The sequence below is a fragment of the Pelobates fuscus genome, chromosome 7 (genome assembly GCF_036172605.1).
Source record: "Pelobates fuscus isolate aPelFus1 chromosome 7, aPelFus1.pri, whole genome shotgun sequence".
NCBI lineage: Eukaryota > Metazoa > Chordata > Amphibia > Anura > Pelobatidae > Pelobates > Pelobates fuscus.
Genome location: NC_086323.1, coordinates 118,444,707 through 118,459,661, shown reverse-complemented (window position 1 = coordinate 118,459,661; position 14,955 = coordinate 118,444,707). Strand labels below are relative to the sequence as shown.

At 44.6% G+C, this 14,955-nt stretch overlaps 2 protein-coding genes across 2 annotated transcripts in view; one reads left to right on the top strand and one right to left on the bottom strand.

Moving 5' to 3' along the window:
* LOC134568153 (thiosulfate sulfurtransferase-like) overlaps positions 1–14,955 on the top strand; it is a 142,509-nt gene that overhangs the window by 54,216 nt on the left and 73,338 nt on the right. The gene's annotated exons all lie outside the window — the stretch shown is intronic.
* Positions 10,139–14,955, bottom strand: part of CSF2RB (colony stimulating factor 2 receptor subunit beta) — a 71,037-nt gene continuing 66,220 nt past the window's right edge. The window contains exons 12-14 of the mRNA XM_063427449.1: positions 14,792–14,861; positions 14,340–14,422; positions 10,139–11,081 (exon numbers count right to left, since the gene is read on the bottom strand). Of these exons, the coding sequence (XP_063283519.1) occupies positions 10,364–11,081; positions 14,340–14,422; positions 14,792–14,861 (871 nt within the window). The 3' untranslated portion in view covers positions 10,139–10,363. The remainder of the gene's footprint in view (positions 11,082–14,339; positions 14,423–14,791; positions 14,862–14,955) is intronic.

Genomic DNA, 14,955 nt, shown 5'->3' with positions numbered 1-14,955 from the left:
GCTTTCCAGTTACTTCTCAAACATGAATTAGGTTCGAAGAACAACAGTGGTGACGTGCAAGTCACCCAGTAGCATTAAGAAACCGTTTCTAGTTGGACTCGCAGGTCCCATAACATGTGCGTAGATGGGCCGTTCCCCCTAACTTATGGTTGTCATAGCTATTCTGGGACACCTATTGTGGCAGGGGTGATTCCTGTCCTGTATCAAGGCAATTAGCGGGTAGTTTCTTACTGTGTAGGGGAATGTCAGGACGATGTTCATGTCTCGCAGGGTCAGACCTAAGGTCTTCGCTGTCAGTGGGGTCTTCCGCTGCTATTCTGGCTTGGGTAGTGGTAGTGTGTCCTATCGTGGCCGTGTCCACCATCTAGCTTCTATTTTTTTCCCCCCTTCTCATGGGTACAAGGTTGAGCCTGTTCCTCCCTGTCTTATATCTAGTAATAAACCCCGAGCTCATGTCCCGTTTGTTAGGGGGTGCCCATCCGCCTGGGATCTCTATGTACGTCCATCTTCTCTACTGTGTCGCCTCTCCGCCCGCAGGTTCCCCCGGGGAGGGGGGAAGAGGGTGGAGGGGGGGGTATAAGTTATTTTGTTTTCATATTTATTTTTGGTATTGTTTCTTCGTGTTTGTGTATTCGTTCTCTGGTCTTGTTAGTCTTTTATCTCTTTAGATGTCTTCAGTCAGGTCAGCAAGTCTTGGAAGTCTGCGCTGGTCGTGGTCAGGATCCAGTGTGTCCAGATCGTCATATACGTCTGTGTCCTCCCCTCTGCCAACAGGGAGAGCTCTTCCAGAGCTCTTAGCTCCTCCATACGTTGGAACCACGTCTCTAAGGGGGGTGCGCATTGTTGTTTCCAGTAGAGAGGGATTAGGCTTTTGGCCACGTTAAGTATCCGGATAGTCAAGGTTTTTTTTGTAGGTTAATGTTTTTGTCGTGGTGTGATGGATGAGGAATGTTGCAGGGTTCATGGGTGGCGGGGTGTCCGTGAATTTTTTAATGATCGTGTGGATGGCTGACCAGTATGGTTGGATGATCGGGCATTCCCACCATATGTGAAGGTATGTTCCCGTGTGTGTGGTGCATCTCCAGCATGTGTCGTCTTTCGTGGGGTGATAGAGGTGTGTATGGAGTAGGGTGCGGTACCAGAGGGCTAGGATTTTGTATGCTGTTTCCTGCGTTCCACTGGACGGTGCACAGTGAAGTGAGAGGGTGCATATTTTGTGCCATTGGTTGGGTGTAAATGTGGTGCCTAGAACTGTTTCCCATTTCCCCATGAAGCTTGGGGGTGGTAGTCTCCTAATCCGCATGATCATTTCATAGAGCGTTGATAGGCCCCTTACCATCGGGTCCGGGTCCAAGCATATCTCTTCAAACGCTGTTAGGGGTCTGAGGGTGTGCTTGTTTTGAATGGCTTTGTGTATGAACCCTTTCAGTTGTCGGTATCTGAATTGTAGCATGAATGAGTGATTGGAGTTTCCCGTCATGGCCTCTAGTGTTTTGATGTGGCCGTTGTCCATGGTATGGCAGAGCTTCGGTATTTCGTGTCCCAGTAGTTGAACCAGTGTCCTCGGCTCCTTTCCTGGTGGGAAGACCTGGTTGTGGGCTAGGGGCAGCATTGGGGACGGTGTGGAGGTGAGTGAGAGTGGTGTTGCCAATGTTTGCCACACCTGCATGGTTGCTTTAATTAGAGGGTGAGGGGCTGCTAGTTGTCTGCCTTGTTGGGGGTCTAGCCAGGGGAGGACTGCTATCGGTCTCCCCACTAGCGTTGACTCCAAATCTTTCCAAAGATAGTGGTCCACTCCACTATCCTTTGGATGTGTGTGGCCCTATGATATCTCTTAAAGTCTGGCAGGGCTTTCGGCAGTGTGAGCACGTCATGTTTTATTCTCGCCTTCTGCCTCTGCCAGGCGATCTGAGGGAGGTGAAAAATGCCTCCGGAATGGCCTGGAACAGGTAAAGAACCCTTGGCAGGACGTTCATTTTGAGCACTCCCACTCTTCCAAACCACGAAAGGCGGACCTGGTCCCATTCTTGCAGATCCTTCTGTATGGTATTTAGGAGCGGTTGGAAGTTCGCCGCGTATAGTTGGGAAAGGTCTTTCGTGAGCACTGTGCCAAGGTATTTCAGAGAGGTGTCGGACCATCGAAACAGCAGTTCTCGTTTGAGGGCTGCCGCTCTGGGTCCCGGGATGGAGACGTTGAGGATCGTGGATTTGGAGAAGTTGATTTTAAAGTTTGATAGCTCCCCGTATGTTTCAAATTCCTTCATTATCGCGGGCATGGATGTTTCCGGTTCAGTTACAAAGAACATGAGATCGTCCGCGTATGCTGCTAGTGAGTGTTTCCTCCGTCCTGCCATCAGCCCCGGGATGCCTGGATTGTTTCGGATCGAGTTCAGGAATGGCTCCAGGGCCAGTACAAAGAGCAGGGGGGAGAGGGGGCAGCCCTGCCTAGTCCCGTTCCTTATCAAGAAGGGGTCAGTGAAGGCCCCGTTTATGCAGATCCGTGCTGTTGGTTTCGAGTACAGTGCTCTAATCAGGGATCTGGAACATAAAGTCCCATGCGATCCTGTCGAAGGCCTTCTCCGCATCTGTAGAGAGCAGGAGAAGGCCCTCCTGTCTGGTTGTCACGGTGTGGATCAGGGACAGCGCTCTGATCGTGTTGTCCCGAGCTTCCCGATGTGGAGTAAATCCCACCTGGTCCCCCTGTACCAAGTTCGGGAGATGGGCCTGTAGCCTCTGTGCAAGTATCTTGGTGAACAGCTTCAGGTCGCAGTTTAGCAGTGATATGGGGCGGTAATTCGCACATTGTTCAGGATCTTTCCCTTCTTTGGGTATCAAGGCGATGTTGGCTGCCAGAGTCTGCTTAGTGAACTGCTGCCCTTCTCAGGTCACGTTAAGTGAGGCGTGGGATGAGGAGCTTCGCAAAGGTTTTATAGTAGCATGTAGGTAGGCCATCTGGTCCGGGGATCTTGCCCGTCTTGGCTGTTTTGAGAGCCCACTCCACCTTGTGTGTCTCGATTGGTTCGTCCAGCTCTGCGCTTGTCTCTTGTGAGAGGCGGTTACCAATACGCGGTTCTAGGTATTCCGTTATCCTTGTCTTTCTATCTGCCCTAACCCCCTCTCCCCTGTGTGGGTCGAGCGAGTATAGGTCCGCGTAGTATGTCCGAATAGCGTCGGCATGCTGTGTAGCCTCCCTTCACTGTCTCTAATCCCCGGGATGTAGGCCGCCGCTCTCTTTTTGGCGATCATGCGGCCAAGGAGGGCACCACATTTGTTAGCGTTAGTGTGGAAGAATGCTTTGGAGTGTAGGTAGGCTCTATTGTGAGTGGCGTTTAGAATGGAGGAAAGTTCCCTCCGGAATTCCGTCAGTTGCATCCAGTCTGCTGGCAGGTGGGTTTGTTTATGTCTATGTTCCAACGCCTGTATGTCCGCTATTAGGGTTTTAAGTCTGGCGTTTTTGGCTTTTTTAAGTGCGGCACTTTTCGCTATGAAGTAGCCCCTCATTACGCTTTTCTGAGCCTCCCAGAGGCAGAGAGGCGTGACATCAGACGTATCATTTTCTGTAAAGTATTGCATCAGTCTTTCTGTAGCTTCCGCTGTCACTGCTGAGTCATTTAGTATAGATTTGTTGAGTCTCCAGTTACTGCAAGTGGGCCTGAAGAGTGGGGAGGCTGGCGTCATCATGATTGGGGCGTAGTCGGCCATGTCGCCGTTCCAATGTCAGTTCGTCGAATATCCGTCAGGTAATAATGTGGGACAAGGAAGTAGTCTATTCTAGAGTATGTTTTGTGGGGGACGGAGTAGAAAGTATAGTCTCGGTCGTCGGGGTGTAGTGCTCTCCAGCAATCTACCATTTGCCTCTCGTGCAGCGTTTTCGTTATGTCAGTTAAAATGTGTTGGGGAGTCGCGGAGAACCCCATGGATGTGTCGATAGTCGGTGTCAGGGCCACATTTAAGTCCCCTCCCACAACCAGGCAGCCCTCTGCGAACCCCTCAATCGTTTTGAGTGCTGTGCGCAGGAATTGGTGTTGGCGTTTGTTGGGGGTATACAGGTTCGCGAACGTGTATGTGCGATTTGCGATCATTCCTTTGACACAGATATATCGTCCGTGGTTGTCTCGCAGTGTGTCGGTGGGGGCAAAGTGTAGCGACCTATGGATCAGTATTGCTGTGCCTTTGGACTTCCCCTCAGGGTTATTACTTAAAAAACACTGTGCGTAATGTCTGTCCGTCAGTCTGGGCACTTGGCCCTCCTTAAAATGTGTTTCATGGATAAAAACTACCTGTGACTTCTGGCTATGAAAGTGGCGTAGAGCATGCGAGCATTTTTCAGGTATGTTCATGCCTTTAGCGTTAATGGAGAGGAATTTTATCTCTGCTTGTTTGTGTGTGTTGTGGGGCGGCATGGTTGTCACGGTTCTAAGTTCTCAGGATGTGGTGGGTAGGGTAGGGGAGTGCAGGTGGGTGCAAAAAGCTTTTGCGTACGTCTCGTGGGCGGGTCTAAGATTACGGGCTCGTCCCCCGTCCCCGTGGGCCCCCCGGGCAGGGGCGACCTACAAAAGTAAATAACAAACGCTACAATAAAATTCAACAATAAACCTTTTTGGGTATCCAAACAACAAAAAAGACTAGGGTATGGGCTAGGCAGGAGTCGACTGCGCCACACCTGTCGGCACCGTCGAATCCCCCCGCCGTTGTCTGTGTGCCCCTGTCTACTAGGAGCACGGCCCTTTTTCCCCTTTTCCCCTCAAAGGGCCTAGTGCGGTGGCTCTTTCTCCTGTCTGGGTCTCCTGTGTCCCCCAGTCCCCCCCCGCTCTGAAGCTATCTAGCCAGTACAGGTGGTGCAGGCCGTCTCTGAGCCTAACCTCTGGTCTTCTCCTTCTCTCCTAAATGTGTGTTCGAATGCGAGCTCTTTGAGTCGGCTCTACCCTGCCTGGCCCTCCCCCGTAACACTATCCCTCCACTGCGGAGTGGTGTGTAACCGTGAGTGGGCTCGCAGGCTGGTGCTTTCTCGTCAAGTGCCTAGAAGGCCTCACACTTCCCCCTTTGTGTCCCCTCCCCTATCCTGATGCTCGGGTATCCCGGTTGGTGTTGTCCTGTTTGGTGCGGGGCCGAGATCGGGGGCCTGTCCTCTCTCCCTAACCTGGGTTACCTAGGCTATCGCTCAATGCTGGCCTTCCCGGATTCTGTCTGTTCTCTCCCCCTTGTAGTCTAAGGTGTGGCATTGACCCATCTCAGCACCCCCTCCCCCTGTTCCCCCCTCCCAAGCAAGTGCCCGGTAAACACTTAGTCCCCAGTGTATCTTCCGTGAGTTCGCAGAGTGTGCAAACAAATTGTCTCGTATACCCGCTCCTGATTGTCCCCCCTCCCTCCCCTGACACGTAGATTTCTTTGTATTGTAGTGGTGAAGTGTGTGGCCCGTGTGCGTTAAGGGCCTGTATGTAGAGTGTCCCAATGTATAGTTCATTGCGTGGCTCCCATCCAGTTGGGCTGCGTCGTGCGTCCATTAGCGTGTTGCCCCAGCTGGCCTCACGGTCTCCAATCTTGTTCGGTTTCTGCGCTGTGCTTGTAAAGGTTCCCCTTGGTATGTGGGTGGGCTGTTATAAAAATCCAGTGGGTCCTGCCAGGTCAGGTGGAGAGGTGGCAGGTGGAGTTCTTCTGACAACTCCTGCAGGTCCTGTGGGGTGCGGATCGATCTAGGGCCGCTTTGGGTGGTGGCTATCAAGCCCGTAGGAAAGGTCCAGCAATATCGTATTTTCTGGGACACTAGCAATCTGGTGAGTGGTTTTAGTGCCCTGCGATATCCCAGGGTGGCCGGGCATAGGTCCGGGTACAATTGGAGGTGTTGGCCTTCGTAGGTGATTTCACCCCTGTTGCACGCTTCATGCAGGATTTCTTCTTTCAGGGCATATAGTGCAAGGCAGCAGATCACGTCCCTAGGTGGTGCCTCTGGCGGGCCCCTGGGTCTCAGTGCCCTGTGGGCTCTGACGAAGTCTATGGGGGTCTCTTTGGGGCGACTCAGAATATCGTTGAAGATGGCGTTGAGTGTGTCTTTAAGCTGGGCGGGTGTGTCATCACCTTCTTGTAGGCCTCTTATTCGTAGGTTCTGTCTGCGGCCCCTGTTGTCCAAGTCTTCTATGTGTCTGGCCATTGCTTGCATTTGGGCAGTTTGCTTGGAGTGGCTTGCGGTTTGGGCTGCTTGCGCTGCGGGAAGGGTGCCATGGTCCGCCTCTATTTGGGCCATGCGGTCTGCCATACCTTGTATGTCGGCCCTCATCAGCTGAAGGTCTGCCCTGATGGAGGTCTGAAGGGCTGAGGTAGCCTGTGTGAGGTCAGCCCGTGTGGGTAATGCCCTCAGCAGGGCCAGCCAGTCTGCCAGTGGGGTCTCCCTTGAATCATCCCGGTCTGGTGAGAGAGAGTGTGGCGTGGAGGCCTCCGAAGGCAGGTAGGCCTCAGATGACGCCTGGGAGGTTGGGTCTGCTGTTGTGGCCAGGAACTGCCGCATGGAGGAGTTTTGGCTCACCTGTCGGGTCCCCGATGGTCTGGGGGTGCTCCCCGCCTTAGTGTGCTTCCCCATCCCTGTATCTGTGGCCGGATTAACGTGCGTGGCAGAGTGGGGCCGGAGGAGCTCAGACTCTATGCGGCCATTTCGTTCCGCCGCTAGGCCATCAACTATATATATTATATTATTATAAAAAATTATAATAATTGGAAAAAAATTACAATTGTAAAAATAATAAAAAAAATTTTTTTTTAATTATATATATATATGTAATTTTATTCTAACTGTATTTTGATATTAATATAAATATCTAATTATATATATAGAAAATGATGAAAACAAAGGCTTGCACTCACGGTCTTTTTCTTTTGTAAAAGTTTTCTTTCTTTATTCCATTTCTTGTTAAAACATAATCTTAGTCATAATCAACCATTCAGCCATCGTCCGTGGCTTTCATCAGGATCAGTTCAGCAAAAAAGTTCAGTATATATAAATAAACATAATACGAAATATACATGTCAATATACATAATTACATAAATAATTTCATAAATATACACGTAGACTTCAAATATATAAATATGTATATATATTTAAATTCTACGTGCATATTTATGTTATATCTTTACATAATTAAGTAATTTTATTGATTGCAATTTGGGGGACCTGCTTGACAACCCAGGCCAAACGTCTGGAGAATTTAATTTGCTTTTTTTAGTAGCCATTTAGTCACAAACATTGGCCAAAGTTAGCATTCATAATTATTTTTTTTGCTTTTTTAACACACAGACAAATATAAATGCTAATTTTGGCCAGTGTTTGTAACTGACTATTACAAAAGACTGGACATACCCCATATTGAATACCCTGGGTTGTCTACTTTAAAAAAATATGTGAGGTGTGATTCAGAGAATTGTGACAGATAACAGTGTTACAATGTCACTATTGCTAAATTTTAAAAATATATATTTGTAAACAGCAGTGTCCTACTTGTACTTATAGCTCTAGAACTTTACAAAAAAAAGCTAAGAACATGTTAACTTGGGTATTTCTAAACTCGACAAAATTTTGAAACTATTTAGCACGTTTTTTTTTTTGGCGGTTGTAGATGCATAACAGATTTTGGGGATCAAAGTTAGAGTTTATATATTTTTATAGTAAATTATACGATGTAATGAAAATAATGGTATCATTAGAAAGACCATTAGATGGTGAGAAAAACGGTATATAATATGTGTGGGTACAGTAAATGAGTAAGAGGAAAATTACAGCTAAACACAAACACAAAAATATATATGTGCGATAGCTAGTCACTGCTGAGCACCAAACACTTGTGATGGTGTTCCAGCCGTGGCCAGCGACACCATCAGAGCGTTGCCGTGGTAACCCGCGGCAATGCTCTGATTGGCCGTTTTTAGCGAGACACATGGTCTGCAGCTCTGCTCACTGCAGAGCTGCAGACCGGTGTCTGCGGTGGCTGGCCGGGCAGCCAGGAGGGGCTTTGCACCCGGCGGCATACCAGGCAAGCCGCCAGGCCCCGTGACACAGTCTGCCCACAGACGGTTTAGGCGGCCGTGAGGCCCAGCCAGCGCGAGGCCTTAGGCGGCCGCCTAAACCGCCTAATTAGAGAGCCGCCTCTGATTATCAATGCCTCACTTCCTATGTCCATCTAGACAACAATGGAGCAAACTAAATGAAATATTATAAATAACGAAAAAAAAACATGTAAGGTTCCTATTTCCACTTTTACTTAAATGGACACTTAACACTTGGCACGGCATGGTATTAGACATGCCTTACATGTTTTTTTTTCGTTATTTATAATATTTCATTTAGTTTGCTCCATTATTGTCTAGATGGACATAGGAAGTGAGGGATTGATAATTATTCTCACTGCAAGATTTATATGCAGTATATTTCCTTAACTATACCCTCTATCTTCCTTCATCTTTATTCTCTGACAACTTTATACTCTAATAATCTGTCCATAGATATACCATTGAGCACTCTAAGCATCATGGTCGCTATGAGGAATATTTCTTAATTGTTTCCAGTTGCACCTCTAAATTTACTATACTATATATAGACTGTATTTTTGTGTTTATTATTAATTTTTTCATTTTTTTCCTGAAGTGAATTACTGGTTGAAAGATTACTTACCTATCTACAACTAATTGGGATTACATGTAGCAAATTAAAAGACCTCTCAAATTGAGGATCCTTTTGACAATTTGATAAGTTGACATAGGCATTTTTAATATGGAGTGCCTTTTGTAATATCAGGGACAGTAATTAAGAGTATTTTTCGTTCTTTGCTAGTATATTAGAATTAATTTGGTTAGTGTTGTGGATATCTAATGAGCCAGATACAATAAAGCTCAGAGTAGATATCCAACAATATTTCCATAATATCTATATAATATCTATGCATATTGGAGCAATTTGGTATTGATTTTACCTTTTAAATCCTCACTTATAGGGATATTTCAGCATTTTGGTTTTTTTAGGCAAACAGCATGAAAATCTACAGCTTCAGGCTTTAATACAGTAAGATTTTGCTATATTTATGGAGGCATGAAGGGCCATGGGGGGCTAGGTGGTGGTGTTAACATTATAGGGTCAGGAATATATGTTTGTGTTCCTGACCCTATAGTGATCCTTTAAATTTGACACATTTTATGCACACATTGCTAAACTGTGTATCTCGTAAAGTAAAGCTTGTTTTGTTGCATTTTAAACCAAATGTTACAGTCAATCAGTAAGTTAAGTTAGATGTATGTGAATAGTGTTTCCCATTAGAAATCTAATGCTGCCAGGGAAAATCCATTGGTCTCACAGCTGCCTGGCAAATCATGACTGAAGTGGCAACTCTGCAAACATTTCAACCTCGATGACGAATTCCTTATTTCAGTTCCTACTCAGTTCATTTTAGACCAAACGGCCTGATTTGTTTATAGTAAGTTGCATCCAGTAGGATTTTCCTCCCATAGACTCATTACTTGATCCACTCCAAATAATCTCTTTTCTGCACATACCTCAACTTTTTCCATGCTTGTTTTCTACAAGTTAATATTGAATTAATGCTTACTCCCAAAACCATTAACTAAACCCTGTGACCTGTCTCTGAGAGTCTACGTACAGTCCCTATTATTATATTGATAGCCTGTAGCTGTGTATTGTAGGAGGAAGCTGTCCTGTTCATATTGATTATTTATTATGGTAAAACCTACTCCAGACTTTAAGGTTATTAATTATGTTGCGGCATAGCCCTTAAAACTTGCTATTTCAATTTGTCTCTACTTGCTACACTGAAGGAACGCTGATGTAAATCACTAAACACAATTTAACCCCTTAAGGTATGTGCGGCAGCAGCCAGGACCTCTATGCCCAGAGTCTTCATTTAACTGTGTCATTGTAAGAAAGACTAACCACAAATGTATATAATTAGCATTGTGACACTAGTGTATACCTACCGTCATTGGAATCCCTCCCTCTATATTTAGATCCCAAAAAAGGAAAACAATCAAAAATAAGGAACACAATAAACACAGTTTTTCAGTAAACGTCAATTGATGCAAAATAAAGTCATCTAATAAACAGTTAAACATTAGAAAGCAGTACAACTTGAATAGCATTTCACTAAGTTTCAAGTTTCTAGTAGTTTAATGTCATTCATTAATGTGTATAAAAAGATGAAAAGGGTCATCAGTGTAAATTAAACAGCCTTCATGCATATCAATGTAAATAACATTTACAGGCAGAAAGCACAATCTAGATGTGAAAACGATAACTATGTGGCCTCTTACTAAAACAGGTACAACTTTGTCTGACTGTAGCACCTCACTGGTGGGGCAAATTAAAACTTTTAGGTTTGAGGTAGGGCAAAATAACCACTGTGCATAACCTTGAATGCCTGAACAGCTGTTAGGCCAGGGTCTGGCAGGACATGCTGCTCTGTCTGCTTTGTGGATGGTGCCGTCTTCATTTCTAATTTGTCTTGGCTTCCGCGTAGCCCTGGGAAGAAACAATAATCTCCTACCTGCCTTAGCATGACAGGCCCTGTTCCATCAGGGTTTATCACCATGAAGGGTCCTTCTGTGGGAAACTGGACTTCAGAAGGTATTGGTAAAGATGAATAACTTTTACACTTAACACCACACGCCATCCCACTCTGTGGTGGTGGCATTCGAGGAGTTGCCTGTGCTCCCATACCTAACACATAGTCCCTTTGCTCTTTGGGTTGGGTGGACTTTCTTAATGGAGTAACCTGCTCAGGTAAAAAATACTCCATGTTCTTTATCTTACTACCTCCCATATTAAACATAGCATGGGCATGAGCAAACATAAAGCTAGATTCACTATAGTCACTCTTGGATTGCTGTATTGCGGAACTGGGAAGTCGTTCATTGTTATCAATGTTTGGCCCAGTGGGTCCAGATGGTATCTCCTTTGAGTGATTACACATTTCTGTTGTTGGGATTAATGCATAAGGTCCAAGAGGGCAGTCATTTGGCACTGGTGGATTTTCTTCAACGGGTTCCAATACTTCATTTACTTTTTCAATCTGTAATAGATTAACATGCCTGCCAAGGAGAAGTAGGAGGAACAATGAAAGACACCAACATACATTTTGATTAACAATAAAATAAGGTATCTATTTATTTTATGAAAACTGAACTAAAACAGTGTTTAGAATTTAACTTGAGATAAGTGTTAAAGATACTGGGTTTAGGAGGAAGGGGTGAATTCTGTGAGAGGCTACAAAAAATATTTTTTTGTCTACAGTTTAAGGAAGAATTAGTAATTAACATTGTCATGTAAAATAATGAATGGGAAAAAAAACGACAGACAAATCATCTGAACAGAATATTATTCACATGATTATTCATGGCTTGAAAACAAACTTGCTATAAAGTTTGAATAAGTATTCAATCAGAAGCTTATCCTATATACACGAATACAAACAATTTCAAACATGCTCAAAACTAGATCTTTATTACATACATTGAAACACAAAACAATACGTGTCTATGCTATATTTATTCAGAATAAAATAAAACATTAACAATGTCTGTGTTACAAGGGTTATACATTTTTTTTTCTTTATGAAAAAGAAATGCTAAACAATGATTTGCTACAAAATGCTTCTTTCATCTACACTTACACACATACAAGGACATTGACAAAGGTGGGACCAGTTGAGTTTAGGTAAAAACTTTTGCATTATCACCTATTTGTTCAACTTGTTTATTCCACTTCAGGTAATAGATGGGTAGAAGGGTAGATAGATACATATGGAGATGTTTAAGCTCTGATTCAGTTGACACATTGCATGAAAATGTGTGTTACACAGAGAAGGGAAACAGTATACAAAATGGTAAATGGTAAGACACTTTGGTATTAACGGAAAAATATAGTCACCAAAACAACTTTAGCTTAATAAAGCAGTTTTGGTGTATAGATCATGTCCCTGCAGTCTCATTGATCAATTCACTCACTGCCATTTAGGAGTTAAATCACTTTTGTTTATGTTTACGCAGCCCTAGCCACATTTATCATGGCTGTAACTCACACAGTCTGCATTAAAAAAAAGTTTAATTTTCAACAAGGTGTTAACTTACTTTAGAAGATTTTATCTCCCGCTCTATAAATTAAACTTTAATAACACACACACTCCTGAAAGGTCTAGCTATTAACAGTGCTCAAGATAAGAACTTTTAAATTAAACCGACTGTGCAATAAAGAAAGTTTAAACATTAGTAAGCATTAGATCTCACTTTACAGGAAGTGTTTAGGAAGGCTGTACAAGTCACATGTAGGGAGATGTGACTAGGGCTGCATAAACAAACTGATTTAACTCCCACATGGCAGAGAATTGACCAGTGAGATTACAGGAGCGTGATCTATACACCAAAACTGCTTCATTAAGTTAAAATTATTTTGGTGACTATAGTGACTATAGTGTTAAAAAAAACTGCACTATTTAAATTCCTTTGCCACAAGAACTCTAGTAAGTGTTTAACCAGAGGCTTCTGTACCCTGAACAGTGGCCTATGTAAGTATATTGCAGGAAAGGAGGCGCTTTGGATCAAAGGATCCATGCTGCAACAGGCCTGCTGAGCATATAAACATTGACATTCACTGCAACATTGTGGTAATAAAGGAATGCTCCAAGCACCATGACCACTACAGATGGCCCCGCTGTGTAGAGCTTAGCCCAGGAGAACTAACGGAAGCTCCTAACAGGATCTTCCAGCTCTTACTTCTCTTGGAGAGAGGTGGGGAGTGGCACCAGGGAGACCAAGGTAAGAAGCCCAACCAATAAAAATTGTTTGACTACATACATTGGGAGGGCACCAAGGCACACATGGCACCATAACTGTAGGAGAATCCCAGCAGAGATTTTGGATCGTAGTATAGCAGCTCCGCTACAATAACCACTACAGCACACTGTAGAGCAGTGGTTCCCAAACTGTGTGCAGGCACACAGGGGCGCCGCAAAATATTTCCCAGTGCTATAATCATATGATCATAGCACTGGGAACCGTCCGGGCCTCACTCTCCGCTGCCGGCTCTGCAGGACCAGGGGGAGATAAGAGATCTCCCTCACCGGCCCGCTAGCACTGTAATGCTGGCAGCCGGCAGGGGAGGAAGAGAGGACCCTGTGGAGCTCTAACCTGCAGCTTTGCAGGGTTCTACTCTTGCAAGCTTGGAGGATTGCCGAAGTTACCATGGCAACGCTCCGAATCTCGCAAGAGTGAACTCTAGCCTCAGGAGCTGCTAGAGTTCACTCTCACCACTTTGACCACCAGGGCTTTCCCACTAGAGATTAGTACTGTTCCCCCCTCCTACCCCCACAGACCCACAATAACTGCCCCTCACACACACTGCTCCCCCATACACACACACTACCCCTCCATACACACACACACACACTACACCCCCATACAAACACACTGCCCCTCCATACACATACACTGTACCCCTTACACACATGCACACACTGTACCCCTCACGCACAAACTGCCCCACATACACACACACACACTGCACCCCTCACACACACACACACTATATCCTTCACACACACTGCACCCCTCACACACACAAACACACACACACTACATCTTTCACAAACTCAATGCACCCCTGTACACACACTGCACCCCTCACATGCACACACTGCAATCCTCACACACACGCACACTGCAAGCCTCACACACACACACGCACACTGCACCTGCCATGCACACTGCACCCCTCACACACACACTCCACAACTCATACACACACATATTGCACCTCTATCACACACACACACACACTACAGCCCCTATCCTGGCAGATCCAGGTAAGTTGTCATACTGTTCTTAAACAGTTTGACTACTTACCCTGGGAGGGCACTACGGCACTACTGGCACCGTACCCACTACAAAGTGATGTAGTGGTTATTGTGCCTGGATTGTTTCTTTAATCAATCTACCAGTGCCCCTCAAGATTAGGTTCTGGATCTGCGCCCGAACAGCGAGAATTTCTGTTGAACAGGGGCCCAGTATATGCCGCAGCGTTGTACATATATACAACCTAGAAAATGTTTTGCCTTTGGAAAAATATTGAAATGGTAGAGGATGAGGTGTAGAGGATGAGGTGTTTGGAGTATTTCTCTAACTCAAATGCACTGGTTTATTTGAAACATGTACCGGTATTTATACAGTAGCCTTATAACTCAAGATTGACAACATATTACTCTGTGTCTTTTCTTATCGAACATGTAATCTGTGGTTGCCATCCTCAGATATCTTTTGTTCCACTAACTCAAGCTTTATAAAGATTATTATTACCTTTCATGAAGAAACATGGAGGGCTCCTCATCCTCTGCATTATAATTTGTTATGAATATGGATTCATTCGGATTCACACATCGCTTTAGAAACAGAGAAATGTATTAAAACACATTATCTTCCTTTCTGCCCTCTGTTTAGCATTACCCTTTACTATGTGACTTATTTTTACTGGAATTATTGAGCTATTCCTATCAATCACATGTTCTGCTTACATTTCCTATCATTCACTTCTTTATTCTTTAGTCTGTCATTCATTTATATGTTTTCTTTTTTCATTGTCACCAAAATATGCATTTTATTTTTTTTCCTGACTATTTTCTGTTCATTACCCAATCTATTCACTTACTCATCATAGCTGATTATCACTTATATTCCCTATTCTTCAAATTGCATTCTGCACCATTTCACACTATCTATGTAACCTCCATTGGTAATGTTGCGTAACTCACCAGAGGGTACATGCTGAGAAGTTTGCTCTTGCTGGGATTTGGAAAGGATTCTTCCCAATGCTTCAAGAATCTGTCAAAATACAAGTTACAAAACTTGAATGTAGTATATTGGTGGTTTAATCCGTTATGCAGTTTCGTATAAAATATTAGTTGATTGTTCATAC